The sequence below is a fragment of the Apium graveolens genome, chromosome 3 (assembly GCF_009905375.1).
Source record: "Apium graveolens cultivar Ventura chromosome 3, ASM990537v1, whole genome shotgun sequence".
In the NCBI taxonomy this organism is placed as follows: domain Eukaryota; kingdom Viridiplantae; phylum Streptophyta; class Magnoliopsida; order Apiales; family Apiaceae; genus Apium; species Apium graveolens.
The window spans coordinates 82,806,887-82,824,898 of NC_133649.1; the positions used below are offsets into that span (position 1 = coordinate 82,806,887).

The 18,012-nt window shown below is 39.6% G+C and overlaps 1 protein-coding gene and 1 non-coding gene across 2 annotated transcripts; both read right to left on the reverse strand.

Annotated features, from left to right (window-relative positions):
- Positions 1 to 989: 989 nt before the first annotated feature.
- LOC141712514 (calcium-binding protein CBP-like) lies at positions 990 to 3,093 on the reverse strand. Its single transcript, XM_074515484.1, has 5 exons — positions 2,438 to 3,093; positions 2,025 to 2,071; positions 1,751 to 1,926; positions 1,608 to 1,626; positions 990 to 1,337 (listed from the first exon to the last, which is right to left on the reverse strand). The coding sequence occupies exons 1-5, from the start codon at positions 2,934 to 2,936 to the stop codon at positions 1,233 to 1,235; spliced, it is 846 nt and encodes a 281-aa protein (XP_074371585.1). The 5' UTR covers positions 2,937 to 3,093; the 3' UTR covers positions 990 to 1,232.
- Positions 3,094 to 9,842: 6,749 nt separating this feature from the next.
- Positions 9,843 to 9,949, reverse strand: LOC141715974 (small nucleolar RNA R71). The gene has a single exon (XR_012572712.1). It is a non-coding gene; the product is annotated as a small nucleolar RNA R71 (small nucleolar RNA).
- Positions 9,950 to 18,012: the final 8,063 nt, after the last annotated feature.

An 18,012-nucleotide genomic window follows, 5' to 3' on the forward strand; every position in this document is an offset into this window, starting at 1 on the left:
TATACCTATATCAATGAGTAATTGGTCAATGTTATATAGTTTGTATTCTAATATTAATTTGTATCGATATATATATATATATAACAGATAAATTGATAATGAAATTCATGTGTCTTGAAAAGAGTATTAGAATTAGAGGAAAATAAATGTTGTATACATAAAAATGAAATATGAAATGAAAAATCGGACGTGGCTCCTTAAAAATGAGAAGATGAGCAGAATGTTAAATTTTAAGGAATAACTAAAAATTTCTTGAAATGATATTTTATGCCAAATTACTTCTATTTTGAATTTAATGGATCATTTTTTCTCGAAGATATTATAGTTACAAAGTGCGGAACGATTACCTTTTGATTTCTTTCTTATTTCATTAATTTTTAAATAATTATCTACTATTTTTTTCATAAAAGGTGTTTAGCATAAAACTGGTTGTGCTAGTAATATAATACAAGTCATCAGGGTCAACTACTGATTTATGAAATAAGTGATCGAGAGTCGAGACGGTAGTTTAGTGGTTCAACAGCTCTCGATTCGAAAAAAGGCAAAAAATATTTGGAATTTATCAACGTTATTCAAACTTGCAAAATGAACAAAAACTGCCGTAAACAATACAGTAATTTCCAGGAGTAGCTAGACTATAGTTGAATAACTTAAAAGCTTATTTAGATGGATCGCCTTAAGAAGATGATGATAGACTTTGAATAGTTGACTTAAAATGGACAACTCAGACACCTGACTTAAGAATCCAGGTTCTAGGATTCCAACTAGGTGATTTTTCTAATGTTTTAGTATTCCCACAGGCCATAAACAAACAAGAGTAAGTCAATCTTCTAGCCTGACCCAAAAAAGTCAATCCACATAATATGCCACAACTAACTCAATTTCTGGTGGGATGTATCAATTTTGCAGGCAAAACTAAAACAAACTTGAACTTAAACTAGCAGTTGGAATCCCCAAAGCAAAATAGGATAGGATAAGTATCATAAGAGTAAGGCAAAGGAGACGTAGTTCAATTCAGTCGGAATTAGTACCAGGATCTGAACTCCGTAGAATTACAAATAAACAACCCATGCATATCAATACATTGGGACAATAACAAAGTGCAGCTGCTAAAGCATTTCCGTAGGTACGCATTTCATCCAAAAGATTATTACAAAACGTAGTACTACCATCCTCCACTAGAAACATATTAAATCATACTAGACCAACAAGAAAACGTGTTACATTACTTTCTAAGCAATGAGAAAAGGTAAAACAGTGAGCATGAAAGCCTCATAAGTGAACGTAGCCGATCCCATGTATGCAGTGTCCTTCTCCTTGAATTTCTCCGTAAGTCCCTGCAAGAGATACTGATTCATCAGACACATGCCACTATCAGAGTCCAATATTTACGTACAATACAATGTCAATCTTAATTTTCACACTCCAAGTCGCAACAGATGTTATACCAAAAATATATTAATCAAATAACATCTCTGGAGTCTACAGGTAATTCAATAATTCCCTACGAACTCAACCATTACTGTCTATAGCTAACTAACCACAATATACACGATGTGGAAAAAATAAAAATTCAGAAAACCATAATGTTTGAAAAGAAGCTATACCTTCACAGTGAGGCAGCACCTGTAATCAAAACAGCCAAAAAACAAAAGAGAAAACAAAACAAAATGTTAGAAAGTCAGATTTAGTTCGAAGAAACTCTAACTTTTAAAAACATAGAGCAAGAACTAGTGATATCGATTCATACTCGATGAAGTTGTCATATTCAATAGCCTTGTTCCTTCCACCAGTCTTGTCAAACTTGGATACCAGCAAGTCCAGAACCACAGGTGACACCACAAATCCAAGGCTCATCAGCGCCTCTCTCAGCTCAGAAGCATCAATTTTACCACTACGATCCCTATCATTCTTCTCAAAGATCGCCTAAACACATAAATACAAGTCACATCCATTACATTCACCACATCACATATCTAGTATACCTAAATCAAGCAATTCTAGTAAAAATATCAAACACTCACCCTCCAGCTCTGAAGACTGTAATACACAGATGTGAACTCCTTCGGCCCTGTTTTCATCAGTTACGTAAATTCAGCACACAACTCAAATTAAATAAAATAAACAAGTACTTCAATTCAGGTATTCAACTGTCTAAATTCACTCTTCTACCTCTCCTTACAACACAACTGTGGCTTTACTTAAACATATTAACGCAGTACATATACACGTAAACGACAACCACAAAACTACAAGACCTAAAAAATTGCGATATACAAACGAGAACCAGAGGACTACAAGACCTAATCAATTGCGATACATAAACACATAATTTAGAACCGGAGAACTACGAGAACTAACTAATAAATAATTTAGAACCGGAGAACTACAGAAGCGGAAAACTAAGAACTATATAATAAAAAAAGGGAAACGGTACCGATTTTGCGAGTGTTGGAATTGGTGAAGAGATACATGAGAAGATGAACAGTCCTCAGGCTAAAGCTCTCTCTATAAGTAGTCAACGCCTTTTGCAACTCCAAATCATCAATAAACCCACTGCCATCCCTATCAGCCATCTGAAACGTTGAAATCACATTGGGATCTGTGCCAGGCGGGAAATTAGAAGGCACCAGCGACGCGAACGGGCTTCCATAGGAACCACCAGGCGCAGGATAGCCAGGCTGAGGCTGTGCATACGGAGCCGCTGCTGCTGGTCCGGGCCCACCGTACGGAGCTGAGGGCTGATTTTTAGCTGGTTTGTTAGGATCGTGTGGTGCCTGACCGTATGGTGCTGGCTGTGCGCCGTAAGGGTTGGGCTGGTTCGGTGGCTGTGCGCCGTAAGGGTTGGGCTGGTTCGGTGGAGCTCCGTAGGGTTGGGCCGGTGGTGGAGCTCCGTAGTTGTAACCCGACGCGTTGTTCTGTGGATACCCTGACATGTTTGTTTTCGTTTTTCTGAGGTTTTGTGTTTAAATCGTGTTGATGAATTGGTTGCGAGATTTAATTTTATCAGCGTGTATGTAATGTGTGTATATATAGGGGATCTGTGGAGAGTTATCTAGAAATTTGACTTGTGAAATCACAAGGAAGGTCACACACAATTAATGGAGCGCGTAAACGTGTCACGGTGTATGTATATAACTCTAATCTCTCTATATACATGTGGATTGATGCTTCCGTTTGCCTCTTTATGCGGCGAATTTGTATTTTCATCGTATCGACTTGTTTTTTGATTTTTAGTGAATTTATTTATGAATTGACTTTGTATAATTATTTGAATTTGAGAGAAAATGCAATTTCCCGATTATTTTCTGCAAGTGGATTGGATACTAGTGGGAGTAATTTTATAGTCAAATTCAAACACTTCACTTTTTGTTAATACATTTTATTGTTCCGTTGACCTTCCACCAATTTTTACGAGACTATTTCAATATTCCTCCTCCTGTCTCAGTTTTATCGATCTTGCAAGCATTTTACATAATTAAATAGACCCAATTTTAACCAAAATATTTCCTATAATATATACTCAGAAGCTATTACAAAAATATATTACTAGAAAGTTGAATTTATATTTTTTCTACTTTAATATATATATATTTAAATTTTTCAATATCATAAAATAATTAATTATAATAAAAATTGAGTTAATTTGACTGAAAAAATAAAAAACAACACACATAAACTGAAACAAAAATAATGATATTTGTTCCGCTATCCCTTGCAGGAGCGAAACTATAACGTCTCGTGATTTTTTGCATTCGATCTCTTCCATTAATTTTTTACCACGTGTGGTTCTAGCATAAAAAAAATACTTAATAAATGCAGCGGAGAACTTGAGAACTTAACCTCGGCATCTAGTCGTCGACAACGTAACAGCTTCGTCCAGTGTCTTGTTTTGAATTTACCAGGGATGTAAAAGGCCAACTGACTAGTAATTTTTCATTGATGTGTGTTTGACTTCTTTTTGCCTTTTATAAATTCTAAAAATAGGTTGCGGCTTTTGTTTACACATGTATAATAATTAGAAATTACTATTCAATCTAAAATAAAAGACGTTTTATTTCTGGTCAAGTTCATCACTGAAGTTTAAGGCTGTATTTGGATAGGGGTTGGGCTGGGCTGGGCTGGGTTGGGGCTGATGAAATCCTGTTTGGGGAATTGGATTTGCTGGATGTCGTATAGGAGGTTGGAGAGGGTTGCTTCCCAATCGAAAAGTTAACAATTTCCAACATCCCAAATTGGGGTGTTTTGTGGCAGCGTATTTTTTTGACTTAATTGCAGATTGTATACCTGAAGTATAATATAATTGCACGGAGTTGTCTAAATTAAATATTTAGCCAGTTTAATGGCTAATTTTTTTAAAAAAAATCGAAGGGGCTCTGTGTCCTCTCCGTCATCTCGTACTTAACGGCGTTAGGATTGTAATCAGGGAAGCATGGGTAAAATAGTAATATCATCGATGTAAGATGTGGCCTTTATCATACACATTTTCCCTACAATTGCAAGTATAGTGATTTTAGTCTCCCTCATCTCTCTCTTCTCAGGCGATAAAAATCCTAGAATTGCAGAGTTTCGATCAGGACGATATGAGTTGGTATATGAGACTGAAGGAAGATGCTGAGGTCTACAAGCCGCGGGAATGCCCTGATTATCGTGGTATGCTTCATAAGCCCTTGCATGTATACTTTTTCATATTATTTTTTTATGAGTTTATTTAGGCATTTTTGATTCCTTGATTTCGGGTTTTATGCTTGAAATTTAGGGTTTTATTTGATGGTAACTGATTGTTGCAAAAAATAGGGTTTTCAACTGATTGGTAACTTTGATTATAATTGTAACTGATGGTAACTGATTGTTGTACATTTAAGGTTTTATAATTGTATATGTATATTCTTTTTTTTTTGCCTTAATTGTGTATTTGTTATATATAAATTTTGTATCTGTATATGAATAAATGTGCAGAAATAGAGTTCTTTTCAATTAAATTATACCATGGTGGAGAAATGAAGGAGAAACCCAAATGTTATGTTGGGGGTAGTATAGATTATTTTGATTACTGTGATGCCGATCATATGAGTTTAATAGAAATAGGTCATATGCTTAAAGAGGTTGGGGAAGTTGGGGGTTATTCTAAAATATGGTATAGGTTGCCTGGTACTGATATGGAAAGGGGTTGTGCTGAGCTAGATAATGATGACGAAGTCATGCTAATGTGCACTTTAATGCCAAAGGCTAGATATGTTGACATATTTGTGTCAACAGTCCCTCCTTTACGTGTATCGCAACCAGATGAAAAAGTAGTGTGGGAAAATGAGACACCAACACAAGCTGAGAATTACACACAAGATGTGGAGGTTGGGTACGCAGATGAGAATGTTAGGCCAGAATTACCTGAAATTGAGTATACTATTGCAGAATACCCTAGGCCAGATGAGCATTGGACCAACTTTGATTTTGGTTTTAGCACACAAGTTGAGATTAACCAAGAAGAGGAGCTTAGAGAATTTGAGGGTTTGGAAAAAGATTTCTCTGATCCATTAGATACAGATGATGATGATTCTGAGTGGGATGGATATGAAGATGATAGTGATGGGGAGTCATTTCATTCTGACAGCAACAATAAGGATGAAAGTGATGATGAGTTAATATTTGATAATAATGTGGATGAACTGAAGAACATGCATTTTCAGGATAAAGGTAAAACAGTAGAGGAGGAGGATGATGCTTCAACTGTGTATGCTGAATCTGATGAAGAGGGAATTGCTGCCAATTCAACTGATGAGGAGGTTGAAGTCACATATCATGTGTTTAATCCAGATGTTGACATGGTGAGGCCTGTATTTGAAGTTGGATTGTGTTTTAAGGATTCAAAGACATTCAGGCAAGCTGTAAAGAAACATGTCATACTAGAAAGAAGGCCAATCATCAACTGCAGGAATTTTGGTAAAAAGGTTCAGTACATCTGTGAAAAACCCTGTAAGTGGAGGATTTATGCATCTCCAAAGGGTAGGTCAACAACTTATCAGATCAAAACCTACATCAAGGAACATACTTGTATTCCAACTTTCAATCAGAAACAGATTAACTCTAAGTGGCTAGCTGATTATTATGAGCAAGATATACGCATGAATCCTACCTGGCCTATTAGTGCATTTCACAAGAAAATTGTGAATGAACTGAAATGTCATGTCAGCAAACATGCAATTTATAGGGCAAAGACAAGAGCCCTTGTGAAGATTAATGGGACTCATGCGGATCAGTACAAAATATTGTGGAAATATGCTTATGCAATAAGAAATGTGCTCCCTGAAAGTACTGTGAAGATATTGACTGAAGATCCTGAGCCTGGTGAACAAAGGGGTAGATTTTTGAGATTTTATGTATGTCTTGGACCATTATAGAAGGCATTTACTGAGAATTGTAGGAAGATTGTAAGGCTTGATGGGTGCCACCTAAAAGGACCCTATGGTGGTCAGCTTCTGGCAGCAGTGGGGGTAGATGCCAATGATGGCATGTACCCTATTTCCTGGGGGGTTGTTGAGTCTGAAATAACTGATTCTTGGACTTGTTTTCTTCAATATTTAAGTCAAGATTTAAAAATTGCTAATGATAGAGAGTGGGCCTTCATATCAGATAGACAGAAGGTATGTTCCTCTCTTTTAATATTTTTATTATTTACTTGCATTAAATTCCCAACCTACCATTATCAGATAGACAAAGGTGAAGTGTGGCACTTGTGGGAAAGAAGGTCATAATACAAGGATCTGTGGAAAGAAGGTAAAGTCATTTCAGTTTATGTTTGAGTTAAAATTGAATTATACCTGTGGAAAGAAGGTATAATTTTGCTTCACTTTAATGTTTCCAGAAGAGAAGCACCACTGCAACTCCAATAGGCCAAAGCAACCAGGGTCAGGAAGAACATCAAACTTTAACAACCACTTTAACCAGAGGAAAAGTAGCACAAAAGGAAAAAACTCCAGTAGCTGAAGATTCTGATTTTCAGGAACCAAGCTCAAAAAGGAGTAAGGCACAACACATCAAACCTCCATCTGTTCAAACAAGTAGAGGAGTAACTCCACCAAACCAAACTTCTAAGACTCTAAAGAAGTTAAAGGCTGCAGCAAAAAGGAGTAACAGAGCTGCTTCTAAACAAGGAAATGGTGTTAAGAAAGCACCTTGGAAAATCTAGACTTAAGTCATTATCAACTTGATTATCTTCAACTAGTATTATGTTCAACTAATATTATGTTCAAACTTGATTATCTAGACTTAACCTTGCATCAGTAGTAGTATTTTCAAACTTGATTATCTACTTTTGTTGAGACAGTAGTGGTATGTTGTACCACTTGGTAACTTGGACATCTTTTGAATGGTATTGCAAGGATAATTTGACATCTTTTTATTGTTATCGCACTGATTTATTAATCTTCATTTGATCATACAGAATTAATCGCAAACTCATTACAAAAGTACATAAAATAATGTAGAGCAAGTGGTCATTAGAATGAAGACATGAAAGACATTACATCGACTTTAGGAGCTATTACAATGAAGACATTACATCGACTGTCAATTCATTTTTCACGGAATACACCATAAACAAATACCAGAGCTAGACCAAAAAACAAATATTTCCACTTCATTGCTTCTTTCTTCCAAAACTTCACTTCTTCTTCATGAAGTACAAAAATTTTCTTCTCTTCATCAATTCTTCGAAGTGATAAGTGGCATTTTATACCACTTAGAACGTCTTAAAATGGCTTAAATTGGTGTCTTGAAATCAAGTATTTTGTGTATTTGATGCGTTTTTCTAGTGTTTATGCATTTTAGGGTATTAGTTGCATTTCGGAGAAGGAATCATCAAGAATAAGCCTTGGCATGTGTTCACCATTGCGAGAGGAAAAGAACGGGCAGATTACGGCGAAGAAACGGAGTAAACCTGGAAATTTTCCAGTAGGGTCCTGCGCGCCCGCGCAGCAATGCTGAGCGGCCGCGCAGCAGCCTTGCGCGCCCGCGCAGAAATGCTGAGCGGCCGCGCAGGGTCGGGGAAAAAACTGAATTATTTTAGACTTCTACTTCTGTTTGGCTTCCAACTTCTATGTAATCTGAGTTTTATGGGACTATTATATAGGTAGATTTGAGACGTTTTTCACATAGTATTAAGAGGAGATTATGTTTTAGATTGTGTTTTGCAAGAAGCGAAGGAGATAAGGAAGAAGACCGATTTAGCACACCGCAACGAAGAGGAAGCATATATTCTTGTGATTCTTGTTTCGTTGTAACGTTGGATGCTAGTTTTCTTGCTTTGACTTATTTACTCTTGTGACGTACTCTGTTTAAATATAATTAGTTTAGTTGTTATTTTCTTGTGTTTGTTTATCATGATTTCATATGAGCCCATGATGGCGATAAGTTCTATTATGGGCTAATCGTGATCATGGGGTTGCAACGGATTTATTATGGAATTCTTTAGTTAATTGTTTAATACTTTAGTATGTGATGATTGCATGATATCTAGTATTGGTTGTGCGTATTCGTCTTATGTGCGTCGCGAACATATAAGATAGGGTGTTAATCTCTTGTGAAGCGACGGTGGATCTTGAGATTTAGAACTTGCCATGCTAGCATAGGTTCATGTACGTTGTGCATGATTAGTGGGTAACTCTAACAGTTTTATTTGCCCTATATAATCAAAAAGGAATAATTTGTGCTTAAATCGTTGTGTTGTCAATTTCTGTAGACATATAGGAACTCAACATAATTGATGATTATTCAACTTCTATCTTAATTGTGGATGCTTGATAGAATGGTATTAGTACAATGAAAGTTGGCTTTTATCAGTTTCGTGTTATTCGATTAATATCATCACTGTCACATGCTAAAGGTAATAATAATGGCTATAGACGGAAGTAATAATGAAGTTGTGATCTCATGAGTGTTTTATTATTGATAAATTGAAGTGTTAGTTAAGTGGTTAATTAAGTAGTTAATTATAGTTAATATTTAATCAACAATTTTAAGTGTTATCTTAACATTGAGAAGTAATCATACATTGGTGAGTGAGTTTAATTAGACAATAACTTAGTCTGAGTCTCTGAGGGAACGAACTAGAAAGTATTCTATATTACTTGCGAACGCGTATATTTGCGTGAATATTAGTGCGTGATTTCGCCCTAACAAGTTTTTGGCGCCGCTGCCGGGGACTCGGCGTATTTGTTTAGTTTATGTACTTACCATCATTGGTCATTAGGACTCGGTGATTAGGACGTAGTAGTTAATTACTCTTTTCGGTTGTGTTTCAGGTACTTTAGCAAACGTTTATGCAAACTCGTTCTCGTGCTCGCAAGAGGACCTTAGATACAGCTGAGGAGAAAGACGAAGTTCTTGATACACCGGAGAAGTTAGATTTTGAGGATTCGGATTCAGGAACTGAGCAGAAAGAACCAGTAAACATGGAAGATCGTATTGTTCAAGCTGATCCAGCTCTTATGGATTTTTCTCGGCCTAAAATTGATGACATTCAGTCAAGCATCCTTCATCCGGCTATTCAAGCTAACACCTTTGAAATCAAGCCGGGCACTATTCAGATGGTGCAGAATTCTGTTTCTTTTGGAGGAGCGGCAACTGAAGACCCCAACATGCACATAAGGAATTTTGTCGAGATCTGCAGCACTTTTAAGTATAATGGCGTGACGGATGAGGCTATCAAGTTGAGGCTTTTCCCATTCTCACTGAGGGATAAGGCTAAAGACTGGTTACATTCTGAACCAGCTGGGTCAATCACTACGTGGCAAGATCTTGCGCAAAAGTTTATGGTGAAGTTTTATCCAATGGCAAAGACTGCTGCTATGAGGAGTGCTCTTACTCAATTTGCGCAGCAACCTACAGAATCTATGTGCGGGGCTTGGGAACGCTACAAGGAAATGTTGAGAAAATGTCCACATCATGGAATGCCGGATTGGATGGTAATCACTGGTTTTTATAATGGTTTGGGAGCCCAATCTCGGCCCATGCTCGATGCAGCAGCTGGAGGCGCCTTATGGGCTAAAAGCTATACTGAGGCGTATAATCTTATCGAGACGATGGCTGCAAATGAGCATCAAAACCTAACTTAGAGGATGACGTCAGGCAAGGTAGTAGGTATTCTGGAAGTTGTTGCAGCCACCGCTATTGCAGCCCAGCTCCAAGCGCTATCAATGAAGGGTGATTCTCTGGCTACGTATGGAGTTAATCAAATAGCTATGGTTTGTGAGCTTTGTGCAGGTTCTCATGCTACGGATCAGTATTCTCTTGTCAATGAATCTGTTCAGTATGTGAATAATTATCAGCGACAACAGCAGCCTGTGCCAGCGACCTATCATCCTAACAACAGAAATCATCCAAATTTCAACTGGGGAAATAATCAGAATGCTATTCAGCCACCATATCAGCAAGGAGTAAGTAAACAGTTTAACCCACCTGGATTCCAGCAACCACAGCAGTATGCTACAAGGCAATCATATCCTCAACAGGGAAGTGCAGCTGCACCTACTAGTGCTGATTTTGAGGAACTTAAGCTGTTGTGCAAGAGTCAGGCGGTTTCTATCAAGACCTTGGAAAATTAAATCGGTCAATTAGCCAATGCAGTGCTCAATCATCAACCTGGCACTCTTCCCAGTGACACGGAAGTACCAGGCAGGAAGGAAGCCAAAGAGCAAGTCAAGGCTATTACCTTAAGGTCTGGAAAAGTAGCTGATGCTGAAAAGGCAAAAGAAGTCAAAGTTGAAGTTAGGGATGAAGAATCTAAGCAAAAGGAGAAAGCGGTGGAACCAAGGAAGAGTACTGTTGAACACACTCTGCCTGAGGCTAATATAGGGGAGAAACAGCTCTATCCTCCACCACCTTTTCCTAAGAGATTGCAGCAACAAAAGCTGGATAGACAGTTCGGGAAGTTTCTGGAGGTGTTCAAGAAACTTCACATCAATATACCTTTCGCCGAGGCTCTGGAACAAATGCCTAGTTATGCGAAGTTTATGAAGACTATTCTTTCAAGGAAGGTGAAACTGGATGACCTTGAAACCGTTGCTCTCACGGAAGAATGCAGCGCTGTTCTGCAGCAAAAGTTACCACCAAAACTGAAAGATCCAGGAAGCTTCACCATTCCTTGCACCATTGGCAATCTAACTTTTGACAAGTGCCTTTGTGATTTGGGAGCAAGCATTAATCTGATGCCCTTGTCGATCTTTAAAAAGCTGGATCTGCCTGATCCAAAAACCACATACATGTCGCTACAATTGGCTGACCGTTCCATTACTTACCCAAGGGGCATAGTTGAGGATGTACTTGTCAAGGTGGATAAGCTCTTCTTTCCTGCAGATTTTGTAATTCTGGATTTTGAGGAAGATAAGAAGATTCCCATAATCTTGGGGAGGCCTTTCTTGGCTACTGGCCGTACCTTGATAGATGTGCAAAAAGGGGAACTTACTATGCGGGTCCAAGATCAGGATGTGACCTTCAACGTATTCAAGGTAATGAAATTCCCTACAGAAGATGAGGAGTGTTTAAAAGTGGATGTGATTGATTCCGTAGTTACTTCGGAACTCGATCACATGCTAATGTCTGATGCATTGGAAAAGGCCTTAGTGGGGGATTTTGACAGCGATGATGAAGATAGCAACGAGCAATTACAATATCTGAACGCTTCTCCATGGAAGCGAAAGCTCGACATACCATTTGAATCTCTTGGTACTTCTGACCTTAAGAATGCTGAAGGGAAGCTCAAACCATCAATAGAGGAAGCACCTACCTTGGAGCTTAAACCATTACCTGAACACTTGAGGTATACTTTTTTAGGTGATTCATCTACGTTACCTGTTATTATTTCAGCTGACCTTTCAGGTAGTGAGGAAGATAAGCTCTTAAGGATTTTGAGAGAATTCAAATCGGCTATAGGATGGACCATAGTAGACATCAAGGGGATAAGTCCTTCATATTGTATGCATAAAATTCTGCTAGAGGAAGGAAGTAAGCCAACTGTGGAACAGCAACGAAGACTGAACCCGATCATGAAGGAGGTGGTGAAGAAAGAAATTCTGAAATGGCTAGATGTAGGCATCATTTATCCTATTTCTGACAGCTCGTGGGTGAGCCCCGTGCAATGTGTACCTAAGAAAGGAGGTATCACTGTGGTCGCAAATGAAAAGAATGAGCTCATCCCTACTCGAACAGTTACAGGATGGAGAGTATGCATGGATTATAGAAAATTGAACAAAGCCACAAGGAAGGATCACTTCCCTCTCCCATTCATTGATCAAATGCTTGACAGATTGGCGGGACATGAGTATTTTTATCTTCTGGATGGTTATTCCGGGTATAATCAGATTTGTATTGCACCAGAGGATCAGGAAAAGACTACCTTCACTTGTCCATTTGGCACATTTGCTTTTCGTAGAGTTTCGTTTGGGTTATGTGGCGCCCCGGCCACCTTTCAGAGATGTATGATGGCTATATTCTCTGACATGATTGGAAATAACGTCGAAGTGTTCATGGATGACTTCTCCGTCTTTGGACACTCATATGATGAATGTTTGAATAATCTGCGCGCCGTACTCAAAAGATGCGTGGAAACTAATTCGGTACTTAATTGGGAGAAATGTCATTTTATGGTGCGTGAAGGCATTATCCTTGGGCATAAGGTCTCTAGCAAAGGTCTGGAGGTGGACAAGGCCAAGGTGGGAGTCATTGAAAATCTTCCCCCACCTAATTCGGTGAAAGGAATCCGTAGTTTTCTCGGTCATGCGGGTTTTTATCGGCGATTCATCAAGGACTTTTCAAAGATATCTAAGCCGTTGTGCAATTTACTTGAGAAAGATGTGCCTTTTAAATTTGATGATGAATGTTTGGCAGCATTCGAAACTCTCAAGGAGAGTTTGATCACGGCACCAGTTATTATAGCACCAGATTGGACAGAACCGTTTGAGATGATGTGTGATGCGAGTGATTATGCGGTAGGTGCAGTTCTGGGACAGCGCAAGAAAAATCTCTTCCATGTGGTCTACTATGCGAGTAAAACTTTAAATGGGGCCCAATTGAACTACACCACTACTGAGAAGGGGCTTTTGGCTATAGTCTTTGGCTTTGAGAAATTTCGATCTTATCTGCTTGGTACGAAAGTGACAGTATTCACTGATCATGCAGCTATTCGCTATCTGATTTCTAAGAAGGATTCGAAGCCGAGACTCATTCGTTGGGTGCTTTTACTTCAAGAATTTGAGTTAGAGATCAAAGATAGAAAAGGTACTGAGAATCAAGTAGCTGACCATCTCTCTAGGTTGGAGAATCCCGATTCTACTTCACAAGATAGAACGTTAATCAATGAATCTTTTCCGGATGAGCAGTTGTTTGCAATTCAGGAGGAAGAACCATGGTTTGCAGATATTGTAAACTATCTTGTCAGCAATATAATGCCTCCTAATTTGACATCCACGTAAAAGAAGAAGTTTCTGCATGAGGTGAAGTGGTATATGTGGGATGAACCATATTTGTTTAGACAGGGAGCTGACCAGATCATCAGGAGATGTATCCCGTTCTGTGAGACGGAGGGGATATTACGAGACTGCCATTCCACGGTTTATGGTGGACACTATGGAGGTGAGAAGACGGCAGCTCGTATTCTGCAAGCAGGTTTTTTCTGGCCTACCTTGTTCAAGGATGCTCATCAGTTTGTTTTAAGGTGTGATCGTTGCCAAAGAGTGGGAAATTTGTCAAGGAAGTATGAGATGCCATTAAATGTGATGCTTGAAGTCGAGGTCTTTGATGTATGGGGAATCGATTTCATGGGGCCTTTTATCTCGTCTTGCAATAATCAGTACATCTTGCTGGCAGTCGATTATGTCTCAAAATGGGTCGAAGTTAAAGCTTTACCGACAAATGATGCAAAGGCAGTGCTAAATTTTCTTCATAAGCAAATTTTCACAAGGTTTGGAACACCTCGGGTAATCATAAGTGATGAAGGATCGCATTTTTACAACCGTAAGTTCACTTCTATGATGCAGCGTTATAATGTGAATCATCGAGTAGCTACTGCCTATCATCCGCAAACAAATGGTCAAGCGGAAGTGTCTAACAGAGAGATAAAGCGCATTCTAGAGAAGGTTGTTTGTCCATCAAGGAAGGATTGGTCTTTAAAGCTCGATGAAGCTGTTTGGGCTTACAGAACAGCATACAAACCTCCACTTGGGATGTCACCGTTTCAGTTGGTGTACGGTAAGGGATGTCATCTACCGGCGGAGCTTGAGCATAAGGCCTACTGGGCATTGAAGAAATTGAACCTGGATTTAGATGCAGCTGGTAAGAAAAGAATGCTTCAGCTTAATGAACTTGATGAATTTCGACTTCAAGCGTACGAGAATAACAAAATGTATAAGGAAAAGGTGAAGAGGTGGCACGATAGGAAGCTACATCCTAAGTTATTTGTGCCAGGGCAACAAGTTCTGTTATTCAACTCTCGGCTCCGACTTTTTCCTGGGAAGTTGAAATCAAGGTGGTCTGGACCTTTTATTGTCAAAACTGTGTTTCCACATGGAGCGGTGGAAATTTTTGAGAATGATTCGGACCAAGCATTCAAGGTTAGCGGTCAGCGGTTGAAGGACTACTATGGGGACATGGCAAACCGAGAGGTGGTTAGTGCCATGTTGTTGATTACATGAGAAAGGTACGGAACGTCAAGCTAATGACGAAAAAGAAGCGCTGCGTGGGAGGCAACCCATGAATTGTTGTTACAGGAACCCTTAGAAGTTAATAACCTATCCAAAAACACAAAAAAATCAGAAAACAGGGGCTGAAAAAAAAAATTCCAGAGACCCTCTGCGCGCCCGCGCAGCTATGCTGAGCGGCCGCGCCTGCGCAGAAATGCTGAGCGGCCGCGCAGGGGTCGAGTTCCAGAAATTTTTTTTACAGTTCAGAAAAAAAAAACAAAAACACACAAAAAAACCCATCACAGCCCATAAACCCACGAATTTTTTTCCCATTACCCCATGATTTTATCCCTCAACCCCACTCCTAATCTAATTTAACCTACTCCACACCCTATATATACATACACCTATCCCACATATCTCCCACAAACTTCCTACACTTAAACCCTCGCATAAACATCAAAAATCAGTTCTTACACACTTTTATTCACAAATCAATGGCACCCAAGAGAGCACGCACTATTGACAGCAGCAGCACAGTTCCTACTGCTGATTCATCAAGGGGTACTGCTGCAAGGCCTCAGTTAACTGACAGAGCTGCGGAGGAGGAGTACACTAGGCTGTTGGGGAAGCCGATTCTGAAGGAGAGGGGGTTTTTACCATCAGGGAGGGATGGTGAGTTGTTGCCCATGATTGCAGAGAAGGGGTGGATAGCTTTTTGTGAGTCACCCGAAGCAGTACCGATGAGTGTTGTTAGCGAGTTCTACGTGAAGGCTGAAAAGAATGGGTTTTCTGTAGTTCGTGGGCTGACGGTTGATTATCATCCTGCGACGATTCGCCGTGTGATTGGACAGCGAGAAAGGAAGCCCAAGGAGGAGAACTGGAATGAAAAGACTGCTGAGGACTTTGACTTGAATTTGATTTGTGCGACTCTCTGTCGACCGGGCACAGTTTGGAACCGCAGTACAGCCAATAATGAGTATCGTCACTTTCCGGCGATCGCCATGAACAGGTATGCCCGTGCATGGAATGCATTTATATGTGCTAATATTTTGCCTTCTTCACATGCACACGAGGTCACAGTTGAGAGAGCACAGTTGTTGTGGGGAATTCTGAATGAGGAATACTATGTGGACCTTGGTGAGTTTATCTACCAAGGAATTCTGAAGTTTTTGAGGGGAGCAAAGCATATGAACATCCCTTATGCATCCACGGTTACAAAGCTATGCCGAGCAGTAGGAGTGAACTGGCCGGCTCATGAGCACCAGCAGCTCCGATAGATTCTGGCACTCTGAATGGGATGCAGGAGTGGACCGGTGGTGAGCCTGAGGAGCATGGGCTGGGTTATCGTCTTCCAGGAGGGCGTCCAGCACGAGGTGCTACTATGGCCAGGCCAGGGCGTGGTGAGGCTAGTTCTTCGAGAGCTCAGGAGGGTGCTGGGATGGGTGATGCCCAGTATAGGAGGCTTTCACGGCGGATGGATGCCATGTATGAGACGCAGAGCAGGTTTGCTCAGGAGCTCACCCTTGCGTTAGGGACTGCTTTTCGAGGCCTTGGAGCTGATATCCAGTGGCCAGTTTTTGGTGAGGACTCTGCATACCCGCCGCCTGATACTCCACCCACTGAGGGTGATGATGATGATGACTCCGAGTAGGTATACCCTGTGTTCCTTTCTACTACCTTCACTGGGGACAGTGAAGATTTTAAGTTTGGGGGTGGTAGTTAAGGAATATTTTGTGTGTGTCATATAGCTGCATATTCATGATAGTTAGTTCATATAGTTGCATAATTTTTGTCATATAGTTTTTTTTTATATATAGCTTTATTTGTTTGTCATATCATATAGCTCATGCATATACCATGATCCCTTTTGCAATAATTTTTCGACTGAATTGTGATATTGATACGAGTGTAGTGATAGCATTAAAGTGATATTAAGTTGTGTAGGTTGGTATGCATGCTAGAAGCACTTGTATTGTCACTAAGTCTTAGAGAATGCTTAAGGACTAGATTGTTGTTATGATCTGATTATTTTCGAGGATAATCTATTTATTATGCTTAGAATTGGATAATAGGTTCTTAGTGGTAAAGGCATGAAAAAGAAAAAAAAATGGAGTAAAAATGGAATTTGTTGCTAGTGGTGGCTAGGCGTCAAATGGCTAGTAGCCGGCTCGCATGTTATGCGAGTAGTCTAGGGTTGAGCAAGATGGAGCGAAACGCACTTGCTCAGAGTTATTAAAAAAAAAAAATTGCATAATTGATCAAGAGTGGGCTCTTTGGTATTCGAGTTATTAAGTTCTTAGGGGACTTTGTGCCTAGTGACCTAAGGCTTTTAGAGTCTGGGATCCGCTAACCTAACGCTCGTTACATGGATACCATTGTATAAGTCTTTTGTGGACCTCACTCATTGCACGGTCAAATAAGCATTTGAGTTGTAAATAAAAAGCACGATTCCGTAGTAAGCTCCAGAGTTCTTGTAGTGTTGTATACCACTTTGTGCCTAGAATTTTTATTCTTTGTATAATCGTAGGATTGTTTTGAGGATAGTCTAGTCATAGTAATTGGTCTAGTTCCAAAGCATATCTGTTAAGCATTTGCACACACCACGTTTCTGGCGGTATGTCCGTTTGCATGAGTTTATTGATCTTTAGTGTCTAACTGCATTCGTTGAGACGTGGCAATTTGGTTGGTTAATTGTAGTAAGGGGGATCGTTGCATTTTCATATAGATTGCATTCATGCATATTTTTATTTGTTTTTGAGTCTGTGACGCTTGAGGACAAGCATCGATTTAAGTTTGGGGGTGTGATAAGTGGCATTTTATACCACTTAGAATGTCTTAAAATGGCTTAAATTGGTGTCTTGAAATCAAGTATTTTGTGTATTTGATGCATTTTTCTAGTGTTTATGCATTTCAGGGTATTAGTTGCATTTCGGAGAAGGAATCATCAAGAATAAGCCTTGGCATGTGTTCACCATTGCGAGAGGAAAAGAACGGGCAGATTACGGCGAAGAAACGGAGTAAACCTGGAAATTTTCCGGTAGGGTCCTGCGCGCCCGCGCAGTAATGCTGAGCGGCCGCGCAGCAGCCTTGCGCGCCAGCGCAGAAATGCTGAGCGGCCGCGCAGGGTCGGGGAAAAAACTGAATTATTTTAGACTTCTACTTCTGTTTGGCTTCCAACTTCTATGTAATCTGAGTTTTATGGGACTATTATATAGGTAGATTTGAGACGTTTTTCACAAAGTATTAAGAGGAGATTATGTTTTAGATTGTGTTTTGCAAGAAGCGAAGGAGATAAGGAAGAAGACCGATTTAGCACACCGCAACGAAGAGGAAGCAT

Bases quoted from the DNA above. Each gene is read 5' to 3' on its own strand.
- LOC141712514 (XM_074515484.1), bottom strand. From the start codon at position 2,936: ATGTCAGGGTATCCACAGAACAACGCGTCGGGTTACAACTACGGAGCT. The intron at 2,072-2,437 runs GTACCGTTTCCC...TGATGAAAACAG, and splicing joins TTCCAACACTCGCAAAATCG to GGCCGAAGGAGTTCACATCT. The intron at 1,927-2,024 runs GTGAGTGTTTGA...TTATGTGTTTAG, and splicing joins ACAGTCTTCAGAGCTGGAGG to GCGATCTTTGAGAAGAATGA.